The sequence below is a fragment of the Zea mays genome, chromosome 1 (assembly GCF_902167145.1).
Source record: "Zea mays cultivar B73 chromosome 1, Zm-B73-REFERENCE-NAM-5.0, whole genome shotgun sequence".
In the NCBI taxonomy this organism is placed as follows: Eukaryota; Viridiplantae; Streptophyta; class Magnoliopsida; order Poales; family Poaceae; genus Zea; species Zea mays.
Window position 1 is genome coordinate 44728631 of NC_050096.1, and position 23735 is coordinate 44752365.

General features: G+C 47.4%; 1 protein-coding gene across 1 annotated transcript; it reads left to right on the forward strand.

Annotated features, from left to right (window-relative positions):
• The first annotated feature begins 1255 nt into the window (after nucleotides 1-1255).
• Nucleotides 1256-6633, forward strand: LOC100273620 (jasmonate-regulated gene 21). The gene is made up of 3 exons (NM_001148036.1): nucleotides 1256-1626; nucleotides 1775-2111; nucleotides 6054-6633. The coding sequence occupies exons 1-3, from the start codon at nucleotides 1313-1315 to the stop codon at nucleotides 6348-6350; spliced, it is 948 nt and encodes a 315-aa protein (NP_001141508.1). The 5' UTR covers nucleotides 1256-1312; the 3' UTR covers nucleotides 6351-6633.
• The last annotated feature ends 17102 nt before the right edge of the window (nucleotides 6634-23735 follow it).

Consider the following 23735-nt stretch of genomic DNA (forward strand, 5'->3'; position numbering starts at 1 on the left):
ATAGCTACCTTTGATCTTATCCGCCCGCGAAAATCTCGCGTTCAGTTTAGATTTTATAGCGATCGGTTAGGATTCTAAACTTAACAGCCAAGTAACCAAAAATTCAAACGGCAAAAGGAAACTGCGCCCCCGCAAGGCGAGGGGCCGGATTTCAGCGGACCATGATTTCGGCGGACCATTCACGCGCATGTCGTGCGCCCTTTGCCCCCGCCCTGGGCCGGCCAGGCGAGCGAGCGCGCACACGTGTGTGGCTCTCCACACTCTCTCCTCTCATCCATGACTTGGTGAGTGAGTGTGGCTTCCATATTTAAGCTAGCTCTACTCTACTAGAACTAGCAATATGGTGCTATTAGTTCCATCTATTCCCTAGCCATACTTATATGGGCTTTTGAGATTTTCCTGTGATTTATTTGATTTTCTCAAGTTGGGCCTAACCCATAAATCTTAACAACTCTGCATACAAGGCTCGCGAATTTAGATTCTCGTGACACCTAGATTATTCAGAAATTCAGATTCTCAAAAAAAAAGTTGTTTAGAAAAAATATACCAAACAGGCGCATAGATATGTAGCTCAAGCTTAGGAATGAAAAGAAGCTAGGTTACCTGTCCATGTGAAATTTGAAAAACCGATTGCCAAACAAAACATATTTGACTAACAAAAAATCCTACTGTGGCCGCAATTGGTGATGATCAGATGAAGTGCACAAATTGCAACAGGAGTGCTGTGTGTGGTGGTATACCTCCGTGACCACAAAATCCAAGAATGATTACATTACACAGACAGAGCTAACCTTTTTATATATATTGTACTACTATTTATTCTTTGAGCACGTGCTTTATTTTCCCTAGCCATGCATGTTGCTTTCAAGGCCACTAGCTAGCTAGTTGAAGTTTTATATTCAACACTCCAATGATGATCGCAAAGCCACAATGTCTCTCCCTTATCCTTTGATTTATAAAAGGGGGTAAAATACGGTATTATTATTACTAGACATCTCAGCTCTCTGGACCATCACGTGTACAATTGCGACCGCTATATATCAACAAATATATGCCATGAGTGTGCAAGTGTAAGTTGTGCACACAATATACAGGGCGGTTTTGTCTTAAGCCAGCAGCTCCCCGGCCGATGGCAATAAGCTGCTTCAACGGCGGCGCCGGCTGGCCGGAGCCCGTGGTGCGCGTCCAGGCTGTGTCTGACACGTGCGGCGACACGATCCCCGAGCGGTATGTGAAGCCCCTGTCGGAGCGGCCCCGGCTCTCACCGGCCTCCGATGGCAGCGGCCCGAATATCCCAGTCGTAGACCTGTCAATGCTAGACGTGGACGCGACATCCAGCGCCGTGGCGGCGGCGTGCCGGGAGTGGGGCTTTTTCCAGGCAGTGAACCACGGCGTCCGCCCGGAGCTGCTGCGCGGCGCGCGCGCGGCGTGGCGTGGCTTCTTCCGGCAGCCCGCGGAGGTGCGCGAGCGTTACGCGAACTCGCCGGCGACGTACGAGGGCTACGGCAGCCGCCTCGGCACCGCCAAGGGCGGCCCGCTGGACTGGGGCGACTACTACTTCCTCCATCTGCTGCCGGCTTCCCTCAAGAGCCACGAGAAGTGGCCTTCCCTGCCTTCCTCCCTACGGTAAAAAAAAAAAAACAGACACTGCACTGCATGCTTGCGCTCTATACTTGTATCGTCGACCAAGCTAGCACCGTTCCGTTCGGGCCCTAGTTCGTTGATCTCATTATGCATGCATGCTTGCACGGGACGTGCATGGTCGTCGTTGCAGGGGGGCAACGGAGGAGTACGGCGAGGAAGTGTTGCAGCTGTGCCGGAGGGTGATGCGGCTGCTCTCCAGCGGGCTGGGGCTGGAAGCCGGGAGACTGCAGGCGGCGTTCGGCGGAGAGGGCGGCGAAGGGGCGTGCTTGCGGGTCAACTTCTACCCGCAGTGCCCGCAGCCAGAGCTGACGCTGGGCGTAGCGGGGCACTCCGACCCCGGCGGCATGACCATGCTGCTGGTGGACGACCACGTCAAGGGCCTGCAGGTAAGGAGCCCCGACGGCCAGTGGATCGTCGTCGAACCCGTCCCCGACGCCTTCATCGTCAACGTCGGCGACCAGATCCAGGTACGCAATAATCATAATGGTCGGTCTTACATATGTGCACGTGGTATATACGTAAAAGAAAAAATCATGTCTCTTGGGGCAAAAAGAAAATAATAGACTGAATAGCGGTTATTATATTTCATAATAGAGAGAGACGATTGGCTAGTGTAATAACGACGTCGCATCGCATGTGCACCAATCTTATTAAGCCGCAAAGATATCCAGAAATTAAAAAAAACTAAACAACCAAAAGAAACACACTATATGACGAACGTAAAGACGGCGACACGTGTTCCCAGGACCAGCACGGCGGCATCAAGAAAAGAAGCGCTTCAAAACTGAGGCAGAGCGTCCCCGGATCTGATTGATCATATGTCAGGACTCAAGATTTGCGACAAAAGCATGGACCGATATGTACATATGTTGGACCATTTTTGTTTGGACATAAGCCATCCAACACATGTCCTTACCCACCAGGTACTAGTAGAATTTTCTTATGCCTTGTATCAAACTTCTAAAAATAATAGTTAGCAGTTAAAATTGGCTGAGAGATTTAGAATGAGTCAGCTAATTAATTGTTAGCTATACCTCTCAAATAGTTATTAGTTCTTAGCTATTTCAACCTACCTATATAATAACTTATTAACTAACTAGCAATTAGCTTTAGAGATTTAGAACAGAGCCTTAACATGCCAAAAATATTGCCCATACACAAAAAAAGAGGGATCTTGTGTCTGTTACGTGTGTCACAGATATAATGGCCAAGGGGAAATCAGCAGGTTATACTCCTAGTTAATGGATTTTATGTATGTTATGTGCACAGTTATAAAGATTGATTTATAGGGTGTTTGGTTTCACCCAACTAAGACTTCCTTTAGAATGTAGGAATTTCACACGAATTATACTGAAATTTATAGAAAGTAGTTTATTTTCACCGAAAAGACACAAGGAACACGAGAAAAAAATTCGTACAATCCAAATCCAAAGGAGGCCTAAAATTTAGTCCCGGTCGCATCAAAAATTTGAGTAAAATTATAGGTATTAAATATATTCTAATTGTAAAACTACTTATATAGATAAAGACTAAGGGCATGTACAATCCAATTAAATGAGGTGTCTCTTATGGGATTTTTAGGGGGCCAAGTGAAAAAAAATCAAGATACAGCCTATTCGCGAAGAGCTCATCTCTACATGACTCTCTATACATAATTGTGACTTGACTACATTAATGATTTAAAGGCTCAGAGTTGTATCATGCAGTCTTTTAACTAACTCTTTTACTTGGAAAACCGAGACGAAGTCCCTCGGTTGTATCATGCTATCCCCCAGGGCCGGTCCTGAGGTTTCATAGACCCGGGGCGAAACAAAAAATTAGAGCCCTCAAAAAATTTTGAATGATAAAAGTCTATAATATATATATATATATATATATATACACTTTCTTCTAAGTACATAAGCAAAATTTTTGAATGATAAAAATCTATAATATATCAAAACAACTTCGAATCTTTCTACATATTATCTCAAAAAATTCTTTTAATGTTTCTTGATGCGAAGTCATTGATAATATTGTTGCTACCAACCTCGTCTAATAATTTTTCTCAATGTATAAAGTAGCCAATCCGTTGAGGCGATCTTGAGACATTGTTGACCTTAATAGTTCTTCAACAATTTTAACTTTAAAAAGCTTCTCTAAGCCGATGCCACAGTCACAAGCACAGTAAATAATATCCAATGAACGATTGAAATATTTGGATACAGATCTATTTGCCGAACATACTCAAAAAATCTAAGATTATATATACATGTATATTACTTGGGGCCCTTCCAAAATCGGAGGCCCGGTGCGGCGGCTCCACTTGCCCCCCTCTAGGATCGGCCCTGCTATCCCCTGACTGTCTCTTGTATTTGAAAAACCGAGCCAGAATCTCTAGGTTGTATATGCCTAAAAAACAAGACAAATTTACTAAATCTAATTAAGTCTATATTTAATATTTATAATTGATATTTAAACATTTAATATGACATGAACTAAACTTTAGTCAGGTGAACCAAAGACTCCCTTAGACCCTATCAAGCAGTTTATTTATGTAGTCATCTAAAACACTAATTTATACTGTATACTACACTATTCTAAGCAGCGTGGAGTTTGGATACGGCCACGACGATGATTTAACTAGCCTTAGAGCAACTCCAGTAGTTCTCTAAAAAATAGCTTGCTACAATCATGTTTAGCAAGTTGCTAAATAGCTATTAGAAGTAAAAAATAACTTAGTCTCCAATAGTTGCTCATATTTAGGAAGTAGTTCGATTTTGAATCTAGCTTTAGCGGCCCTGTCTCTATGAGATCTGCCTGATAATAAGGTTGAGAGCAGAGGATATGAGGGCGGAAGAAAAAAGGTCGGTCGATATGAATTATGGATGAGTGGTGGTCCGGTGACGCAACCTATGAGAAAGTTAGGTTCGACGGTGAAGGAGAAACTTGCGTCATACGTGTTTGACCTAGCTACCTCATTATGCTAGAAAATGAAAAAAGAGTGTGTTATAACTGGCTATCTCACTGTATGGGAAAGGTAAAAATAATCACGCTAGTGTGAAGAAATTGACGTCAACTGTATTTAGAGAGTTCCTACTGAGTTGCTAAATGTGGAGAGTAAATAGAGTTGAATAGCAACTAAGTAAATTTAGCAAGTCTATTTAGAGAACCATTGGAGAAGCATTTTTCTGTTCACTTCTTAAATTTAAAATTTAGAGAGTTATTTAGAGAACTATTGGAGTTGCTCTTAGCTATTAGTGTGCGCGCACTCTGCACAGCACAGCCGTGCACAAGTGGGGCCGTGGGGGTATAATAAAGGTGAGAGTGGAGTTGGACACCTGCTTGGTATTTTTGTCTCCTAGCATGACCTAGGTCTGTCTGCCTGCCCGTCTGTGTGCACTGCCCAGAGAGACGTACCGTATCTTTGCAGCTTTGCGAGACTGGACGTGCATGTCTCCTTGGATTTGTATTGATGTGCCGTTGCCATCACAGATCAAAGCAGCACATCTGCGCGATAGGCCCTGCAGAACCATTCGCTTCCAAAAGTACGCGTCCGTGCACGTGGGACGACCATCAGCGCCTCGTTTCGTCTGCTCGATCCATCTCAAGGTCGAACAGGATAACCATCCGAATTATTTTGCCTTTGGCTGACCATTCAAACTCGATCTCTTGTCGCTAGCATTCCAGTGGCCAACCAAACACTAGCTATTTTATTTTTTCGTCTATACCCTAGATATATATTAGCATAGTTTTCTCTGACTTTGGCCGACAATATCTTAAGCTATATATTATGTGTGTATATATACTGATAATACGATAGTACCAAAAATTCTTCCTTCAAATACTGTGTTAATATATAACGGCAACGACTGCTATGTAAGCGGTCATTCTTCGCAAGCCTGCAAGCAAACTATCTGATCCATTAGATTACGATCCAACCGTAGGTCACATTTAACACTTAAACCTTTCCACCACCAGCTCAATAATCTTTATAAAAAACCTCTAAAAACCATGATCGTAATCTAATAGATTATATGGTTTGCTTGCACGCTTTCAAAGAAGGACTACTTGCATAGCAGTCGTTGCCATATATAACTGCCCTCATTTATTCATTTATGTATATATCCAACCAAGAGTTAGCGGCCAAACTCTATCGGTCTGTGTAATTGAAGCCTTAAAAAATATTGTACTGCATTAGTCAAATCCCTGGCATGCACTAATAAATATCTCATCCGTTCTTTTTTTTATTTATCGTGTTTTACTTCAAAAATGAACCGACAAATATTATTTTGACACCTTATATTTCACAAATCACAAGTATGCGCAGCACCATGCATAATTGCATGCATGTACCTGCGGGGCAGTTCATATATATAATTGTCACGTTTGCACACTAAAATACGCATGCATGTTGTGCGCCTGCGCAGGTGCTGAGCAACGCGGCATACAAGAGCGTGGAGCACCGGGTGACGGTAAGCGCGGCAGAGGACCGGCTGTCTATGGCTTTCTTCTACAACCCGCGAAGCGACCTGCCCATCGCGCCGATGGCGGAGCTGGTGGGGCCCGACCGCCCGGCGCTGTACCCGGAGATGACCTTCGACGAGTACCGTGTTTTTATCCGGCAACGTGGTTTGGCCGGCAAGGCGCAGCTTGAGTCCCTGCAGGTCAAAGCCACCGCCGGCGGAGGAGGCTGTAGCGCTGCAGCTGCCTCCTCCACCAGCTAGCATAGCTACTGAGCTATATATATACATATATCATCTGCAGGGCCAGCCGGTTTCAGTTAGCTAGCTGTGCATAATCAACGTTGGATCGACCAGTGAATAATATACAATTATTTGATGTTAATTTCTACACAAATGTTGTACGTGTTGTACATTCATCCCATGTAACTGAGCAGTAAATGTAAGTGTGTGGAACTCCCGTTGCTATTTGGTCTTCGCTCTTGAGTTCAAGAGGGAAGTAGGACAATGATCCAAATCAATATAATACTACTAACCATCGATTATTAATTGTTTTAGCGCTGCACGATTTTGAAACCTAGCCCTTCCACCAATTGGTGTCACTGGCATAATATATGCTATGGGTTCAATATAATAATGTACTCTCTCTCGTCTAATTATCCAATTAGTGATAACCGATGTACTTGTTGGCAGCAAGACATCAATGGTAAATGCCAATCTTAAGGGCATTGTTTCCGAGCAAAGAGAATGGAGGGGATTGGAGGGGAGGATTTTAGCCTAGCTAGATTAGTTAGTGAGTCATTTAGTTAGATTTGATTAGTTTTGTTAGTTAGATTACTTAATTTTAAGTTAGATTAGATTAGTATTTTTAGGTACACTAGTTATTATAGGTAGAAGAAATACATTTAGAAACTAGTTTTATTAGTGAGTTAGTTAGATTAATAAATTAAATTAGTTATATTAGTAAATTTGTTAGATCAATTTTGAAGACTTGATGTTGTTTGCTGAAATGATTTTGTAGATGCATTGTTTAATCCATTTGTTTCATGGAGGAATTATTAGAAAAGAAGATGGGTGTTTGAGAATGTAAAAGATGAATCGGAAATGTTTGATACGTCGTCTAGCATTAATGAATGGTTTTTAGGTAAAGAAAAAGTTTGATGGTGATTTCACATCGAAGGAAATGTTTGTTAGTGGGAAGAGTAGGTCAGACTATGTGTTGTTGCCCTTGCACAACGAGGGCCAATGGTCACGCTACATAATGGTAGTGCAAGGGTCAAATATGACATTGATTGAGGGTTTGGTGGAGAATGAATATAGGAGGTCATTTCATGGTCTTGGAGTGGATGAACAGTAATATAGGGTCGGTGTGGATGCAATACCGATCAATGAAGTATTGGACAGTCAGTTGACCTAAGAGTCACTCAATCCTTTTCCCATGACAGTTGGTAAATCGATGTTGTATTTACAAGGCATCATCAACAACAACTTTGACATGGGTTCATATGAGTAGGACGGGTGGGAGCAATAGGAGGAGGAAAGGATTACTAATGATAATAGCAATGATTCAGATGACTCCAAAGAGTAGGATATTGATTATGGACAAGGTACCTTAGAAGAGGGACATGACCATTACCAGGACCAATGGAGGATATATTAGTCACATGTATGTCTGTTCGTACTCCATTAAGTACGGTTCATGGGAGAGGTTGAGAAAAATATAATAAGTTAGCTACATACATTAAAATTAAAATAGGGTAACAAAACAATTAGATTGTCCAAGCACTCACTAAGTAGTCTAGCAATAAGATCTTTTATGAGGTGCATTTCAACTTTTTCCACCTCCCTTACCCTATACTCCTCAACCTTCTAGTTAGTAGTACTTCCTTTGCATCTCGCAAATATATCAACCATTTTGTACTTAGATGTATCAAATGAAGTAAATCCCATTCTTGTTCATGATAATGTAACTTCTCTTTGTGGAGGTTAATGAAATTATCGCCGAGCTCAGATCCATACTTTAACTTACATTGCATTACCTGCTTCTATCTGATTGTATCCTCAAATTCACATTGCATTACATTTCATTACCCGCATCAATAGCTTATTCCAAGCTTCCAAGGAATTAGGGCTTAGTAGGCTTCAATGCCACATTTTCATAGGACTAAGGGGCTACAATATGCTCCTTCTCCTTCTCCTCCTTTAGCTTTGGCTCCAACCAATAGGATTTAGGTCAGTACTCCCACTCACTGAAATGGCACTTCCACTATCCATGTTACAAATGAGGACATATTATTAATTCCATGTAGAAAAATACAGTGACCAAGAGAAACGAAGATGCCCTTACTTTATTCTTGTTTCCACACTCAGACTCAAGTGAACCTATAGGTGCAAGGACAGTTGGATCTATGATGTCATACATAGGAGGGTTCTCAAATCATTTATTGGTGGATTTGGTCTTGTCCTTGTCAGTCATTTCGAAGGATTGAAGGGAGGTGAAATCCATAGCTCAAAGCGCTCATGCGGTCATCTCTCTCTCCACGAGTCATTGAAAAGTTGCTATCTTGCAAGAAACTTATCAGGGCCATCAATCCATTAAAAACATCTCTTATGGTGCTAAACAGGTTGATGACACCAACTTATCAGTAATTTAGTAACACATATCAAGGAGCAACAAACGAAATATTTACTTAAAATTACTTCTATTGAAACCACCACACGTGCAGAAGCAACGAACAGTTGTGTCTGGATACCTCCATGAGCTAGCTCCCCATAGTCAAAATTAGGCACTAGTAGCACAAGATGCGATTAGTGCATCCTTGCAAGATGTGTCTAGATATAAATCTCTGGGATGAAGCTGTTTTCACCACTTCTCTTTGTCACACATCGTGCATCTCTAAAAATGGAGGGTTCTAAGGAAACAAATCTCTTTGGCTTATACAACAATCTAACCATTTCATATTAATGTAGGTACATGGCTTATACTAACAAAATAACTAAACAAAACTAAATCTAAACCAAAATATTATTATAACAAACTAAAACCTAAAGACACTGATTAAATTTAGCATAAACATAAATATGTCAACTCAAATTTCTAATTATATAACTAATCTAAATATAGAACTTACGTAACTATATTCAAACAGAGTTTTATAAATAATTGATCTGCTTAAAATTCTTCATATTTCTAATCAAATATACTTTTCCTTTAAAACTTATCAATTAAGGCTAATATTAAAATCCACGGTAGAAAAAAGAAATTAGAGGACATTACCTTACCTTTACTCGGGGAAGCTTGGGGGATCAACTCCTGATCTTGATGAATGATGTGGCAGAGAAAGGTCTTGGTTGGGAGGAACAATGAATGAGCCAGGGAAAAGAAAAAAAACGGTTGCAGGGCAGCCGTAGTTGTTGCATCTGTAATCCATAGAGACAAGCAATCTATAGAGACAAAATATCATATAAGCCGTAGTCGGATTAAAACCGTAGTAAGGCCCAGCGAGAATAACCTGGCGAGAGAAAAAAACGGGACCGGCTCTAATTCCAGGATGCGACATAATTGTGTGCTTTCAAAAGCTATTTTCCCTTATTGGAGAGTATTTCCATAGTTGGAAACTTGGAATGCACACATGGGTACAGAGATTATTGCGGCCACGGGTGGCTTGAAGCCGTGGGGGCCACGACCTGCATGATGCGGCTGTGGACCTGACCTATCTCCGATTCTCCGTGCAGGTTCTATCATGGGGACTCCAGAATCTTTCAACTCCTGGCGTTGATTGAGTACAATTATACAGTATTAGTACGCAACAATTTGGTAAAACTAAAAAATAAATTTAATATTAAAGTGAATATATGATCTCTATATTATTAAACTGATAACAACAAATATTACATTTTATCTTAACTAAAAGACTGAGAAATGTATGAGTTAACAAAGAATCTAGTCCTTTTTTATAGCTTGCTCGGTCCCTCGTCCGCCTTTAGATAGCGAGGTGCTACTATGTGAGAGTGTTGCGCTCTTGTCTTGTTGGATTTGAGTAGTTTCTTACTACCATAGACCCATCTATGATGTAACGACCTATTGATATGTAAGAAATGAGGGAGTGACGTAGATCGACCATTGAACTAATATTTTGTAGGGGTAGAGACTCAGTGCACTTCTAGTCTAGCCTTAAAACTTGATGGTTTCTGTGTTTATTAATTTATATATTTACTAAAAAAGATAATATTACACTATGATTAAATAAGAGATATAAGAAAATAGTTTCATAGATAAAAACAATGTCTACATAAGAATTAAGATATAATAAAAATGTAATAGATAGTTAATAGAGAGAAGGCATATGATTAGACAAAAAAGTCTATAGAAGTTATCCACCATGCATAGACGTTTATATATAATGTCAACACAAATTAATAAGTATAAAACTATTTATAGATTTTAGTATTAAGACTGTCCTCATAAACTCATTTATTTACGTCAAAAACTAAACTCATTTATTTATTTATAAAAGTATGTATCATTAAGCAAGCTGTAGAGGCCAAATGAGACCGGCAACTAACCTTTCATCCACGTGGCAGTGCCTGGTTGGACGTCATTTTCAGTGGACGCATTGAACACACGGGTCACGGGTGCTGACGGCGAACTTAGGTGCATGTGCAACGCATGCTTAATGGACGAGAGCGACAGGCAGCCAAATTTCCTTCCCACGTTCGCGGTTGGTTCATACTCTACACAGGGGTATGAGAGCGCACCGAACAACGCCTTTAAAGTGTTTGAATTTATGTCGCAATCGTTAGAGTAAAACTTATCTATTCTTAATGATAATCTGATCATTATATAGGCTTCCGATAGCTAGAGGATCGGAAACCTAGATCAGACGTGTCATCCGGTTGAGCCAGATCAGGTTCGGATGTCTATAAAAACATTCCAAATCCATAGGGATTAGGGTTTCGGGGTCTAGCAGCGGTTGCAACCGCGTGAGGTGCGAGCGGTGACCGGACGTCGACGACCACTTCCTGCAGCGTGAGACGCGAGTGGCATCGTGAGGCGTGAGTGGTGGCTCCAAGCGACATATGTGAGCGGCGGCCCTAGGCGTTGTCGGCGAGTGGCGGCCCGAGACGCGAGCGCCGCGACGGCCGTGACTATCCTAGGCACGAGCGGTGGCGGCGACCGCGACCTCCCGAGGCATGATTGGTGGCGATGGCGATGACCTTCCGAGGCACGAGCGGTGATGGCCGTGATGACCGTCCGTGGTGGCATCCGAAAACAACGATCTCCTTTGATGCAGCGCATCGGAGGGCGTCCTCCTCCGACGACCACCTTTGATCTGATGGCCTCTGAGGTGTCCTTTGATCTGGCGACCTCGGGATCGTCCTTTGGTGACCAACTACCCGATCCTTGTTTATGCCATCGTTGATTATGTTTTATGCCTGCTACTTACACTATTTATGCATTCTAGTGATGATTTTTACGATGATGAATACGATTGTTTATGTCTGTCATAAAACTGTCCCTAATTCCTGGAGGGGTTGTTAGTTGAACCGATATTAGTTTTTTATCAATTATGCTACACGGTGTATGTATTTATACGACTTTCTATAAGAATTTATGCTCTGTGTGAATCATGTCATCCTATTTTATGCATGCGTGCAATGGAAACGAAAATATCATCCAAAATTTGCGCGCATGCAATGGAAACAAACACGATCTGTCATAGTTTTTGTATCTGCATAAAATAGAAACTGCATGCATCCGACTCCCATATGGATCTATCATAAAAATAGGATCGTGAATACAACGCACCAGAGTTATCAACCTCTCTCACATGGCTTAGTATTTACGCACATAACTGAGGAATCTTATCCAACTCAATGATGCAATGAAGAACAATACAATTGCTTATTTAAAACAAAGAGAGATGATAGATATGGAAGATGACAAAGATCAAGTGATCCCACCAACAAGTGAGAATATTCTTGACCAACCTAGCATATGTGGCTCTCATGATCAACAAGTACAGGATCAACAATTGGATTGTCGATCTCAAGTTGAAAACTATCAATATTAATTTTTCTAACTAGTCACTATTGCAAGAGATCATCCCTTGGACTAAATAGTTCTATATTTTAGTGGTGTGCAAACAAGATCAAGGCTAGCATCCTTCTAGAAGCACTACTCATTTGTATCCTCCACTGAACCAACGAAGGTTGAAGAGGCTTTGTTGGATATTGATTAGATAAAAGTCATACATGAAGAGCTAAATAATTTCACAAGAAATAAAGTATGGGAACTAGTTGAGGGTCCTTAAATTCTTGTGAATCATGATTGTGAGAAATGAGCTTACCCATGATGATCTAGTTAATAGAGGTCACCAAGTTCAATCTTGTCTTCTTGGCCTCCTTGCTGCCATGAGATTATAGGGAGTCATTGCATCAAACATGCACATAAATTACAAGTTGATAATGAACTCTAGAGACAAAGTAGAAGAATACTTTTATGCTTACACTTGGATATTGAGGTATGCGGTCTTCATCTTAACCTTCTTCCTCATTTAATATGAGCATAAGATTTAGGATTCGGGGGCAGATCATGTGTGAACTTGAGAGGGATTTCAGTATATTAGATCTGTGGGAGGGGTTTGGGGCTTGAGCTTCATCTCCTTCATTCACACATGATCTCCACCTTCAGTTCCTTCATTTTTATTCTCCATTCATTTGTTGTTCCTTTCTCTATATTGTTCTTTTAGAGAGAGAGATGAGAGTGTGAGGTTGAGAGTGTGTGAGAGACAAAGATTTTGATGTCTTGAGTTAAAATATTGAGTTGACATGTGAAGCCAACAGGGTAGGAAGATGACCACACAATAGTTGCATGATGCAAAATTTCTATGTCCACATACCACATCAGTTGGTCTAGTGGTAAATGTTGGATGGTCCGATGGGACCAATCAACTATGGTCAACCAGGGGCCATCAACCATCATATAGTTCGATGAAGAGTATTTAATGGTACAATCATACATTTGTGATTTTGAGTTGGTGTAACACTTAGTGTCACAATCGGATTTAAGGAGAAATCCATATGCATCTAACATGTGTGTCAGGATCAAATCTCACACATATGATGACTCAGTGTACAGAAAACAATATCACATTTTTTACTTAATACAAGTTATGTACAAAATAACTAAATAAATTACATCATATTATGACAACGATCCTCCATAACCATAGTTGACTGGGAGACGACAACCTAGACCTCTCCGAACTCATCGCAACATTCTTCATGCTCTTCTAGCAGTACCTTGACCTGGTGTGATTATAGCAAGTGTGAGCTCCCATACGGTCATCGCTCAGCAAGTGTAGGGAAAAAGTGTAGTGTAAGGCTTACCAAGGAAAATGGTTAAGCCTGAGCATTGCTTTTAATTTTGTTGGTAAAAATTTTATTAGTAATTACTAAGTAAATACCAACTCAACTAAATACTTGATCAATATAGAAATATCATAAAGAAATCCAACAATGCAATGTATCTTTACTACTCCTTAAGAGCGTAAGGAGGGCGTCCACCGCCTTCACCACGGCTCCACCCTCCTCCCCTCCCCCGCCGCTAATCTCGCGGCCAATCCACGCCCACCCCGTTCCCGCAGCCGGTGCCTCTTCCAATTCCAAGCGACCAGATCGTTCTAGAGACAGTTCGCTTGATCCCAGCCCTATCGACCCCCTCCGTTGTGCGTTGACCTCCCCCGACCTTGCCCCCCAGCCGCCGCCTGGCGCCTCGACCCCCGCCGCGCATTGCCCGACGCCCCCGTCCTCCTTGGCTCCCACAACTGCAAGCATGCACCTCTGGATCGATTTGTTGTGTTGGATCGATTTGTTGTGTTGTTCCCCAATCTTCGCCTCTGCCCCGGTCACCAATCCATCCCGCCTCGATCCAGATCAGGTAACCCCACGCCGAGATCCAAAGCAAAGTTGTTTGTTCCTCTTCCTCTGTCCCGCTCGTCCATTCCCTCTCTCCATCTATCGTCACATGCACCCACCATCGCGGCTCCTCCTCCGATACTTGCCTCTGACTCCCCGATTACTCCATGCGACTTCTTTCATGCAACATTCATCGCCCCCTAAGTGGCCTCCCAGTCACCAGCGCCACGATGCCTCTTGCGAAGAGGACAATTTGTACGGGTATGGGGGCATCGTCAATGAGTGGGGCACCATTGGGCTGTTGCTGCTCGAGGCGACAGCCGAGCGGATCGTCGGGGATGGGGCCCTGAGACATGGGGTGTCGCGGATAAGGCCACTCGTGTGAAGCTCTGCATGTTGGGTGAGGATCTTTTTGTGTGTGTGACAGTCCCCGGCTCCTTCCTCTCGCCCTCCATAGCTCCCTCCCTCGCTCTTTATCTTTCTATTGTTTTTCCGCTTCTACAGGTGTCCCTGTGGGGGTCCAGTGCGAGGGAGACATTTTCGAGGAGCGCCAGCTCCATAGCCACCTCCATCGTGTCGCCGTGGCTGCCCTCTCCATTCAAGTACCTCCCACACCACCATGAAAGGTCTTCCGAGAGCACAGGGATGACAAAGAGCCCTAGGATCCCATCATGCCACCGGTAACCAGTCCAGCAACCAGAGATTTCTTCTCTGACTCGACCTTCATGTTAGTTATGGCCTTCCTTCTGAAGCGGGTCCGACGGAATGGAGGGCCCCAACCATAGCAGGTGCTCCTATTGGCTATTGCAACCAACTCAGGTGTGAGTGTGAGTGGAAGTGGACCAACCGACGAAGCCTCTGGTCTCCAGCAACGCACCAGGTGATTGGGGCCAATGCCGACACTCCATGACCAGCTAATTCGTCTGCTGGTTTTGTCGGGGACCATAATTAGGGGTACCCCCAAGACTCCTAAACTCGGCTGGTAACCACCATCAGCACAAGCTGCAAAGGCCTGATGAGCGCAATACAGGTCAAGGCTCCGTCCATTCAAGGGGCACGATCTCGCCTCACCCGAGCCCAACCTCGGGCAGGAACAGTAGACCCAGGTGGATTCACGCCTCGCCCGAGGGCCTCCTCAAGCAACGGGCGCACCTTCGACTCGCCCGAGGCCTAGCTCGGGCAGGCTTCGTGGAGAAGCAACCTTGGCCAGATCACCTCGCCAACCAACTGTATCGCAGGAGCATTCAATGCAAGGATCGTCTGACACCTTATCCTGACACGCGTTCCTCAGTCGGCAGGACCGAAGTGACCGCAGTCACTTCGCCCCTCCACTAACTGACCTGACAGGAAAACAGCGCCGCATGCCCTGCTCTGACTGCTGTGCCACCCGCCAGGGTGAGGCCGATGGCAGCCGAGTCCAGCCTCAGGCGCCATAGGAAGCTCCGCCTCGCCCGATCCCAGGGCTTGGCCCCCGCCTCGACCTCGGACGACGGTCTCCGCCTCACCCGACCCCAGGGCTCGGACTCAACCTCGACCTCAAAAGACGGTCTCCGCCTCGTCCGACCCTAGGGCTCGGACTCAACCTCGACCTCGGAAGAGTCACCGCCTCGCCCGACCTTGGGCTTGGACCGACCACGTTACAGGGGGGCCCATCATTACCCTACCCCTAGCTAGCTCAGGCTACGGGGAACAAGACCGGTGTCCCATCTGGCTCGCCCCGATAAAACAGGTAATGATGGCACCCCGCGTGCCCCCATGACGACGACGGTTCTTAGCCCCTTACGGAAGCAAGGAGACGTCAGCAAGGACCCGACAGCCCTGACAGTTGTGCTTCTACAAAGCTCAAGCGCTCCTCCGACGGCCACGACATCACATGAACATGGCACTAACACCTCTCCGACAGCCACGTCGGCATGTACATAGGGCTCTGGCTCCTCTCTGCTAGACACGTTAGCATATTGCTATACCCCCCATTCCGGGGTACCATATGTGGTCAACCTGGGACCGACTGACGGTCGTCTCAACCTACAGGCCCCCGGGTTCCGAGGAAGATGACGAGCCCGACTCTGGTTGGGATTTCTCCGGGCTCGATAACCCCAGCGCCATGCGAGACTTCATGACCGCATGTGACTACTGCCTCTTCGATTGCTCCAATGGTGGCCACAACCTTGACGACGAAGACTGTGACCCAAGTCGCGAATGTTTCCACGTCGATCTAGGGGGTCTCGACGAAGGCAACCACCTTGGTATGCCGGAGGACGGCGATCCCCCTAGGCCTGCGCCTCGCGTTGACATCCTTCGAGAGCTAGCTGTGGTCCCAGTCCCTACGGGGGGTCAGGACGCACAGCTCGAGCAAATCCGCGAGATGCAGGCCAGGCTCGACGAGGAAGCAGGACAACTTGTGCAGCTCCGGCAGAACATCGGGCAGGAGTGGGCAGGCCGAGCACCAGCCAGAGAAGCGCGTCATCTGCCCCAGGACGTCCAGCACCGCATCGCCGATGATGCCAGGGCAAGTTTGCCTCCGGCTTCCAGCGGGGTCGGCCAGAACCTGGCTGCGGCAGCAATACTACTCCGAGCGATACCGGAACCATCCACCACCGAGGGGCGGCGTATCCAGGGAGAACTCAAGAATCTCCTGGAGGATGCCGCGGTCCGACGGGGCAAAAGCTCTGCCTCCCGGAGGCAGGGGTACCCCCTGGAGCATAGCGCCGCGACTTCCCGATTCATGAGGGATGCCTCGGTCCACACCGGGCGCACGCGGGACGCAACGCCTGCAGCCCCGGGTCGCCTCGGCAACGAGCACCACCGCCGCGACCGTCGAGCCCACCTCGACGAGAAGATGCGCCGAGGCTACCACCCGAGGCGTGGGGGACGCTATGACAGCAGGGAGGATCGGAGTCCCTCGCCCAAACCACCCAGTCCGCAAGCTTTCAGCCGGGCCATACGACGGGCGTCGTTCCCGACCCGGTTCCGAACCCCGCCTACCATCACCAAGTACTCGGGGGAAACAAGGCCGGAACTGTGGCTCGCAGACTACCGACTGGCCTGCCAGCTGGGTGGAACGGACGATGACAACCTCATCATCCGCAACCTCCCCCTGTTCCTCTCCGACGCCGCCCGAGCCTGGCTGGAGCATCTGCCTCCTGCGCAGATCTCCAACTGGGACGACCTGGTCAAAGCCTTCACCGAAAACTTCCAGGGCACATACGTGCGCCCTGGGAACTCCTGGGATCTCCGAAGTTGCCGCCAGCAGCCAGGAGAGTCCCTGCGGGACTACATCCGGCGGTTTTCGAAGCAGCGCACCGAGCTGCCCAACATCACCGACTCAGATGTCATTGGCGCGTTCCTCGCCGGCACCACTTGCTGTGACCTGGTGAGCAAGCTGGGTCGCAAGACTCCCACCAGGGCGAGCGAGCTGATGGACATTGCCACTAAGTTTGCCTCTGGTCAGGAGGCTATTGAGGCCATCTTCCGAAAGGACAAGCAGCCTCAGGGGCGCCAGCAGGAAGACGTCCCCGAGGCGTTCGCTCAGCGCGACACGAAGAAGAAGGGCAAGAAGAAGTCGCAAGCGAAACACGACATCGCCGACGCAGATCTTGTCACCGCTGCCGAGCACAGGAACCCTCGAAAGCCTCCCGGAGGGGCCAACCTGTTCGACAAGATGCTCAAGGAGTCGTGCCCCTATCATCAGGGTCCCGTCAAGCACACCCTTGAGGAGTGCGTCATGCTTCGGCGCTACTTCCACAAGGCCGGGCCCCCGGCGGAAGGTGGCAAAGGCCATGACAACGACAAGAAGGAGGGCCACAAAGCAGAGGAGTTCCCCGAGGTCCACGACTGCTTCATGATCTACGGTGGGCAAGTGGCGAACGCCTCGGCACGGCACCACAAGCAAGAGCGCCGGGAGGTCTGCTCGGTGAAGGTGGCGGCGCCAGTCTACCTAGACTGGTCTGACAAGCCCATCACCTTCGACCAAGGCGACCACCCCGACCGCGTGCCGAGCCCGGGGAAGTACCCGCTCGTTGTCGATCCCATCATCGGCAACGTCAGGCTTACCAAGGTCGTCATGGACGGAGGCAGCAGCCTCAACATCATCTACGCCAAGACCCTCGGGCTCTTGCAGATCGATCTATCCACGATCCGGGCCGGTGCGGCACCCTTTCACGGGATCATCCCCGGGAAGCGCGTCCAACCCCTTAGGCAACTCGATCTGCCCGTCTGCTTCGGGACTCCCTCCAACTTCCGAAAGGAAACCCTCACGTTCGAGGTGGTCGGGTTCCGAGGAACCTACCACGCAGTGATTGGGAGACCATGCTACGCCAAGTTCATGGTCGTCCCCAACTACACCTACCTCAAGCTCAAGATGCCGGGCCCCAACGGGGTCATTACCGTCGGATCCACATACCGACACGCGTACGAATGCGACGTGGAGTGCGTGGAGTACGCTGAGGCCCTCGCCGAATCCGAGGCCCTCATCGCCAACCTGGAGAGCCTCTCCAAAGAGGTGCCAGATGCGAAGCGCCACACCGGCAACTTCGAGCCAACAGAGGTGGTTAAGTCCGTCCCTCTCGACCCCAGCAACAACGCCTCCAAGCAAGTCCGGATCGGCTCCGAGCTCGACCCCAAATAGGAAGCAGTGCTCGTCGACTTTCCCCGCGCGAACGCCGAGGTTTTTGCGTGGAGTCCCTCGGACATGCCTGCATATCGAGGGATGTCGCCGAGCACTCGCTGGATATCCGAGCTGGAGCCCGACCCGTGAAGCAGCCTTTGCGCCGATTCGACGAAGAAAAGCGCAGAGCCATAGGCGAGGAGATCCACAAGCTGATGGCTGCAGGGTTCATCAAAGAGGTATTCCATCCCGAATGGCTAGCCAACCCTGTGCTTGTTAAAAAGAAAGGTGGGAAGTGGAGGATGTGTGTAGACTACACTGGTCTAAACAAAGCATGTCTGAAGGTTCCCTACCCTCTGCCTCGCATCGATCAAATCGTGGATTCCACTGCTGGGTGCGAAACCCTGTCATTCCTTGATGCCTACTCAGGGTATCACCAAATCAGGATGAAAGAGTCCGACCAGCTCGCGACCTCTTTCATCACACCCTTTGGCATGTACTGCTATATTACTATGCCATTTGGTTTGAGGAATGCAGGCACGACATACCAAAGGTGCATGAACCACGTGTTCGGAGAGCACATTGGCCAAACGGTCGAGGCTTACGTCGATGACATCGTAGTCAAGACGAGGAAAGCCTCCGACCTCCTCACTGACCTTGAAACGACATTCAAGTGTCTCAAGGCGAAAGGCATAAAACTCAATCCCGAGAAGTGTGTCTTCGGAGTCCCCCGAGGCATGCTCCTAGGGTTCATTGTCTCCGAGCGGGGCATCAAGGCCAACCCGGAGAAAATCACGGCCATCACCAACATGGGGCCCATCAAGGACTTGAAAGGAGTACAGAGGGTCATGGGATGCCTTGCGGCTCTGAGCCGCTTCATCCCGCGCCGCGGCGAAAGAGGCCTACCCCTGTACCGCCTCTTAAGGAAGACCGAGCGCTTCACTTGGACCCCCGAGGCCGAGGAAGCCCTCGGGAACTTAAAGGCGCTCCTTACAAGCGCGCCCCCATCTTGGTGCCCCCCGCCGCTGGAGAAGCCCTCTTGATCTACGTAGCCGCAACCACTCAGGTGGTCAGCGCCGCGATCGTGGTCGAGACACGAGAAGAAGGGCATGCATTGCCCGTCCAGAGGTCGATCTACTTCATCAGTGAGGTACTGTCCGAGACCAAAATCCGCTACCCGCAAATTCAGAAGCTACTGTACGCGGTAATCCTGACGCGGCGAAAGTTGCGACACTACTTCGAGTCTCATCCGGTGACTGTGGTGTCATCCTTCCCCCTGGGGGAGATCATCCAGTGTCGAGAAGCCTCGGGTAGGATTGCAAAGTGGGCGGTGGAGATCATGGGCGAGACAATCTCGTTCGCTCCTCGAAAGGCCATCAAGTCCCAAGTCTTGGCGGACTTTGTGGCTGAATGGGTCGACACCTAGCTTCCAGCAGCTCCGATCCAACCGGAACTCTGGACCATGTTTTTCGACGGGTCGCTGATGAAAACAGGAGCGGGCGCGGGCCTGCTCTTCATCTCACCCCTCGGGAAGCACCTCCGTTACGTGTTGCGCCTCCATTTCCCGGCGTCAAACAACGTGGCCGAGTACGAGGCTCTGGTTAACGGGTTGTGCATCGCCATTGAGCTAGGAGTTCGGCGCCTCGACGCTCGTGGCGATTCGCAGCTCGTCATCGACCAAGTCATGAAGAACTCCCATTGTCGCGACCCGAAGATGGAAGCCTACTGCGACGAGGTTCGGCGCCTGAAAGACAAGTTCTACGGGCTCGAGCTCAACCACGTCGCTCGACGATACAACGAAACTGCGGACGAGCTGGCTAAAATAGCCTCAGGACGGACAACGGTTCCCCCGGACGTCTTCTCCCGAGACCTACATCAACCCTCTGTCAAGACCGATGACACGCCCGAGCCCGAGGAGGCCTCGGCCCAGCCCGAGGCACCCTCGCCTCAGCCCGAGGCACCCTCGGCCGCCAAGGGTGAGGCACTGCGCGTCGAGGAAGAGCGGAATGGGGTCACGCCTAGTCGAAACTGGCAGACCCCGTACCTGCAATATCTCCACCGAGGAGAGCTACCCCTCGACAGAGCCGAAGCTCGGCGACTGGCGCGACGCGCCAAGTCGTTCGTCTTGCTACTCCTCTACATATTTATTTTACGAGATGTAACTTCAAAAGTTATGGAAAGATATTCTGATTCAAAATCTTTGGAAAATGTTGTATTTCTTCCTAGCAGAGTTCAATACGAAAATAAAGGACTCCATGTTGGGAATGGCATACGTAGTACGGGTGGTATTTCCGGTATAACTGATCAGGGTTGTTCTGAAAGCAAGTCAATTGGTGCTTTGGAAAGTGAGTGCCAAAGGCTAGTCACTGCTTGGTTTATAGAAGGGAAGGATGAAAGAGATACCGAAGAGTACAAATACGCAGGAGTCGGGACTCATCTAACTACTCTTTCAACTATCCCTACTCTTACTTAAATTGTCCCCCTAAGAAGTCATCAAATGGTAACATGATGTCGCGTGTGGTAGGGATCAAAAAAAGCATTAGCACATTCGTAGAGAGACTTAGGGGAATTGTTATTAGGTGTGTTTCATCACCTAGGCAATTGATACAACTTATTGCTTGCTCCAAGCTTCAGCTTGAAGTTGGTCGACTTGTTTGGGCTTTGGGCTGAGTTTTGATTAATGGAGTTATTGTAAAGAATTAGGGTTTAGTTATCAAGCTTTTAGTATCCATGATAACACTAAGGGGTTTTCCATTTTGTCTTAAGTGATTGATCAAAAGATGGGCACATAATGAAACATATTGAGACTTAATGGACGGGATTCTACGACGGGTTGTGTCTGTAAGAGGTTGTTGGTGCCGATTTGGGCGACAGCCACTGCGATGAGAACCGGTGGCGGTGCTCTCTGCGAAAACACGGACAGACCGCGGCCAGGGGCCAAACGGTCCGTGACCTAGCGCAGAGGTTAGGGTTCCTGCCTGACAAGCCGGACGGTCCGTGCCTAGTGGTTGGGGGTCCACGCGTGCGTAGGGGCGGCAGAGTTCGTCGACGGTGCCTAGATCTTGCTCCCGGGAGGGACCCCACCGGGGAGGAGGGATCCTTGGGTGTGTCTTGGGATCGGCAGGACACCCAAGATGTCTCTAAACGACGTAGAGCTAGAGAGAGGTGAAGATTAGAGAGAGGAATCTAAGTTATTGTCTACTCCTAGGGAAAAAGGTAAAGAATAGAAGGTAAATTGATTGACTGATCGATTGTTAGTCCTTCAATCGGTCGTACCCCTTCTCTACTACTTATTAAGGTAGTAAGGGGTAGGCTACCATTCCGTGTTTTCCCATTCTCATTCCATGTCCTGCCTCTCCATTCCCCCTCCCCACACAGTTGTCATTCCCATTCCCTATTCTGCATTTCCCATTCCCCCCTCCTCGCACAATCAATTCTCATGTTCTGCCACCATTCCCTACCATTCTCATTCCTTGTTCTGCTTTTCTCATTCCCCCCTCCCTGCAAAGCTCATTCCCATTCCCACGTACATCTCACGCCTAGCTAAAATTAAATTAAAAAACACAAATGGCCCCAAGGGGATTTGAACCTGCGACCCTCAAGCAAATGTGTTCATAGCTACCACTACACCACATGTGTGTTTATGTCTATATGTATTACAGTAAAAACATCTACTACATCACTCCCGAAGTCCACCTGCTACCCATGCACAATGTGTAGTAGTAGATAAGTATCACCGAGATTCTTGAATTATATTTTTGGATGAAGGGAGTAGTATTTAAAGAAGAGCCTTGCATGCAATTTCTTTTGTTTGATTAATGTTTTCAACTTAAATTCCTTTTTTGCATGTGTGACATTTATTCTCCGTAATATTTTTTCCATGGATCTTACTTGTGAGTCATTTTTATAAACCAACGCCAAAGATGAATACATGTTTCTTACTTTAAAACCCCGAATAAACACCACTAGTAGGAGGCGCTCACGTTGGCGTCGCTCATCGACGACGAGAAGAAGCTTGACGACTGCCAGTTCGACCTCTGAAAGCAGTCCTACGTGGTCGCATTCGCCACTATGTACGGTAAGCTCCGGCGCAGCCGCCGCTTGGACGCGGTCCAGAGCAGCTGCACCACGATGTTCATCATCAAACAGGGAGACCTCATGGTTGTCACCAACGCCGGAGACTCTCGGGTTGTTCTAGGCACCACATCCCACGATGGCGCCATAACGCCGTCCAACTCATCATCCACCTGAAGCCCAACCTACCACGTAAGTCGCTACTGACCGGCCATGAATTCTTGTGCGCTAGGACGACGACCGTTGCTGACGTTGTGCAACGGCCAGGTGTACTACCTCGCTGTGAACAAGATGTATGTAGAGGAGTAGCACATCCGGTGGTGCAACGACCAGGTGTACTACCTCGCTGATGAGCCTGGGGTGCACTTTGTTTGGCAGCCTAACCAAGAGTCATCGGTACTCGCCATGTCGCGCGCGCTCGATGACTACTATATCAAGGACTGTGGCGTCATCTCGGTGCGCAGGTGACGCAGAGGAAGACCGACAACAATGACCACTCGCCATCGTCGGGGTAGCTTTTGTGCCGACCTATCTTTAATTCTCTTCGCAAACACACACGCTTGCCTTTTTGTTTAAACAAGCGTGTATGATGGTGTGTGCCTGATGACTGACGATGTACGAGGGAACTTCTACCGGCAGGTGTGGCACGTGCTCTCCAATGATGAGACTACCGGTGGGTGTTCGGGTTACCCAAAAATTTCGGGTCGGGTACTTTAAATTTCGGGTTTTGAGAATCGATACCCGAAATTACAACGAGTTTTACAATACCCGAAAATTCGGGTACCCAGAATTTCGGGTTTGGGTTCGGTTATTCCCGAACTACCCGAACTATTGTGTTGGCTTCATAAAAACACATATACCCTATTAAATTATTATAAAAATATACTTTGAATAATGATATACATGGACATATAAAACACAAGCAATCTACAATCACAAGTTATGCACACTTACACATAATTATAGATGTACAAATTAATAATTAAGCATGACATGAGTACATGACACATGAAAGTTCGGGTAATTCAGGTATTTCGGGTACCTGATTG

Bases quoted from the DNA above. Each gene is read 5' to 3' on its own strand.
- LOC100273620 (NM_001148036.1), top strand. From the start codon at position 1,313: ATGCTAGACGTGGACGCGACATCCAGCGCCGTGGCGGCGGCGTGCCGG. The intron at 1,627-1,774 runs GTAAAAAAAAAA...TCGTCGTTGCAG, and splicing joins TCCCTGCCTTCCTCCCTACG to GGGGGCAACGGAGGAGTACG. The intron at 2,112-6,053 runs GTACGCAATAAT...GCGCCTGCGCAG, and splicing joins ACGTCGGCGACCAGATCCAG to GTGCTGAGCAACGCGGCATA.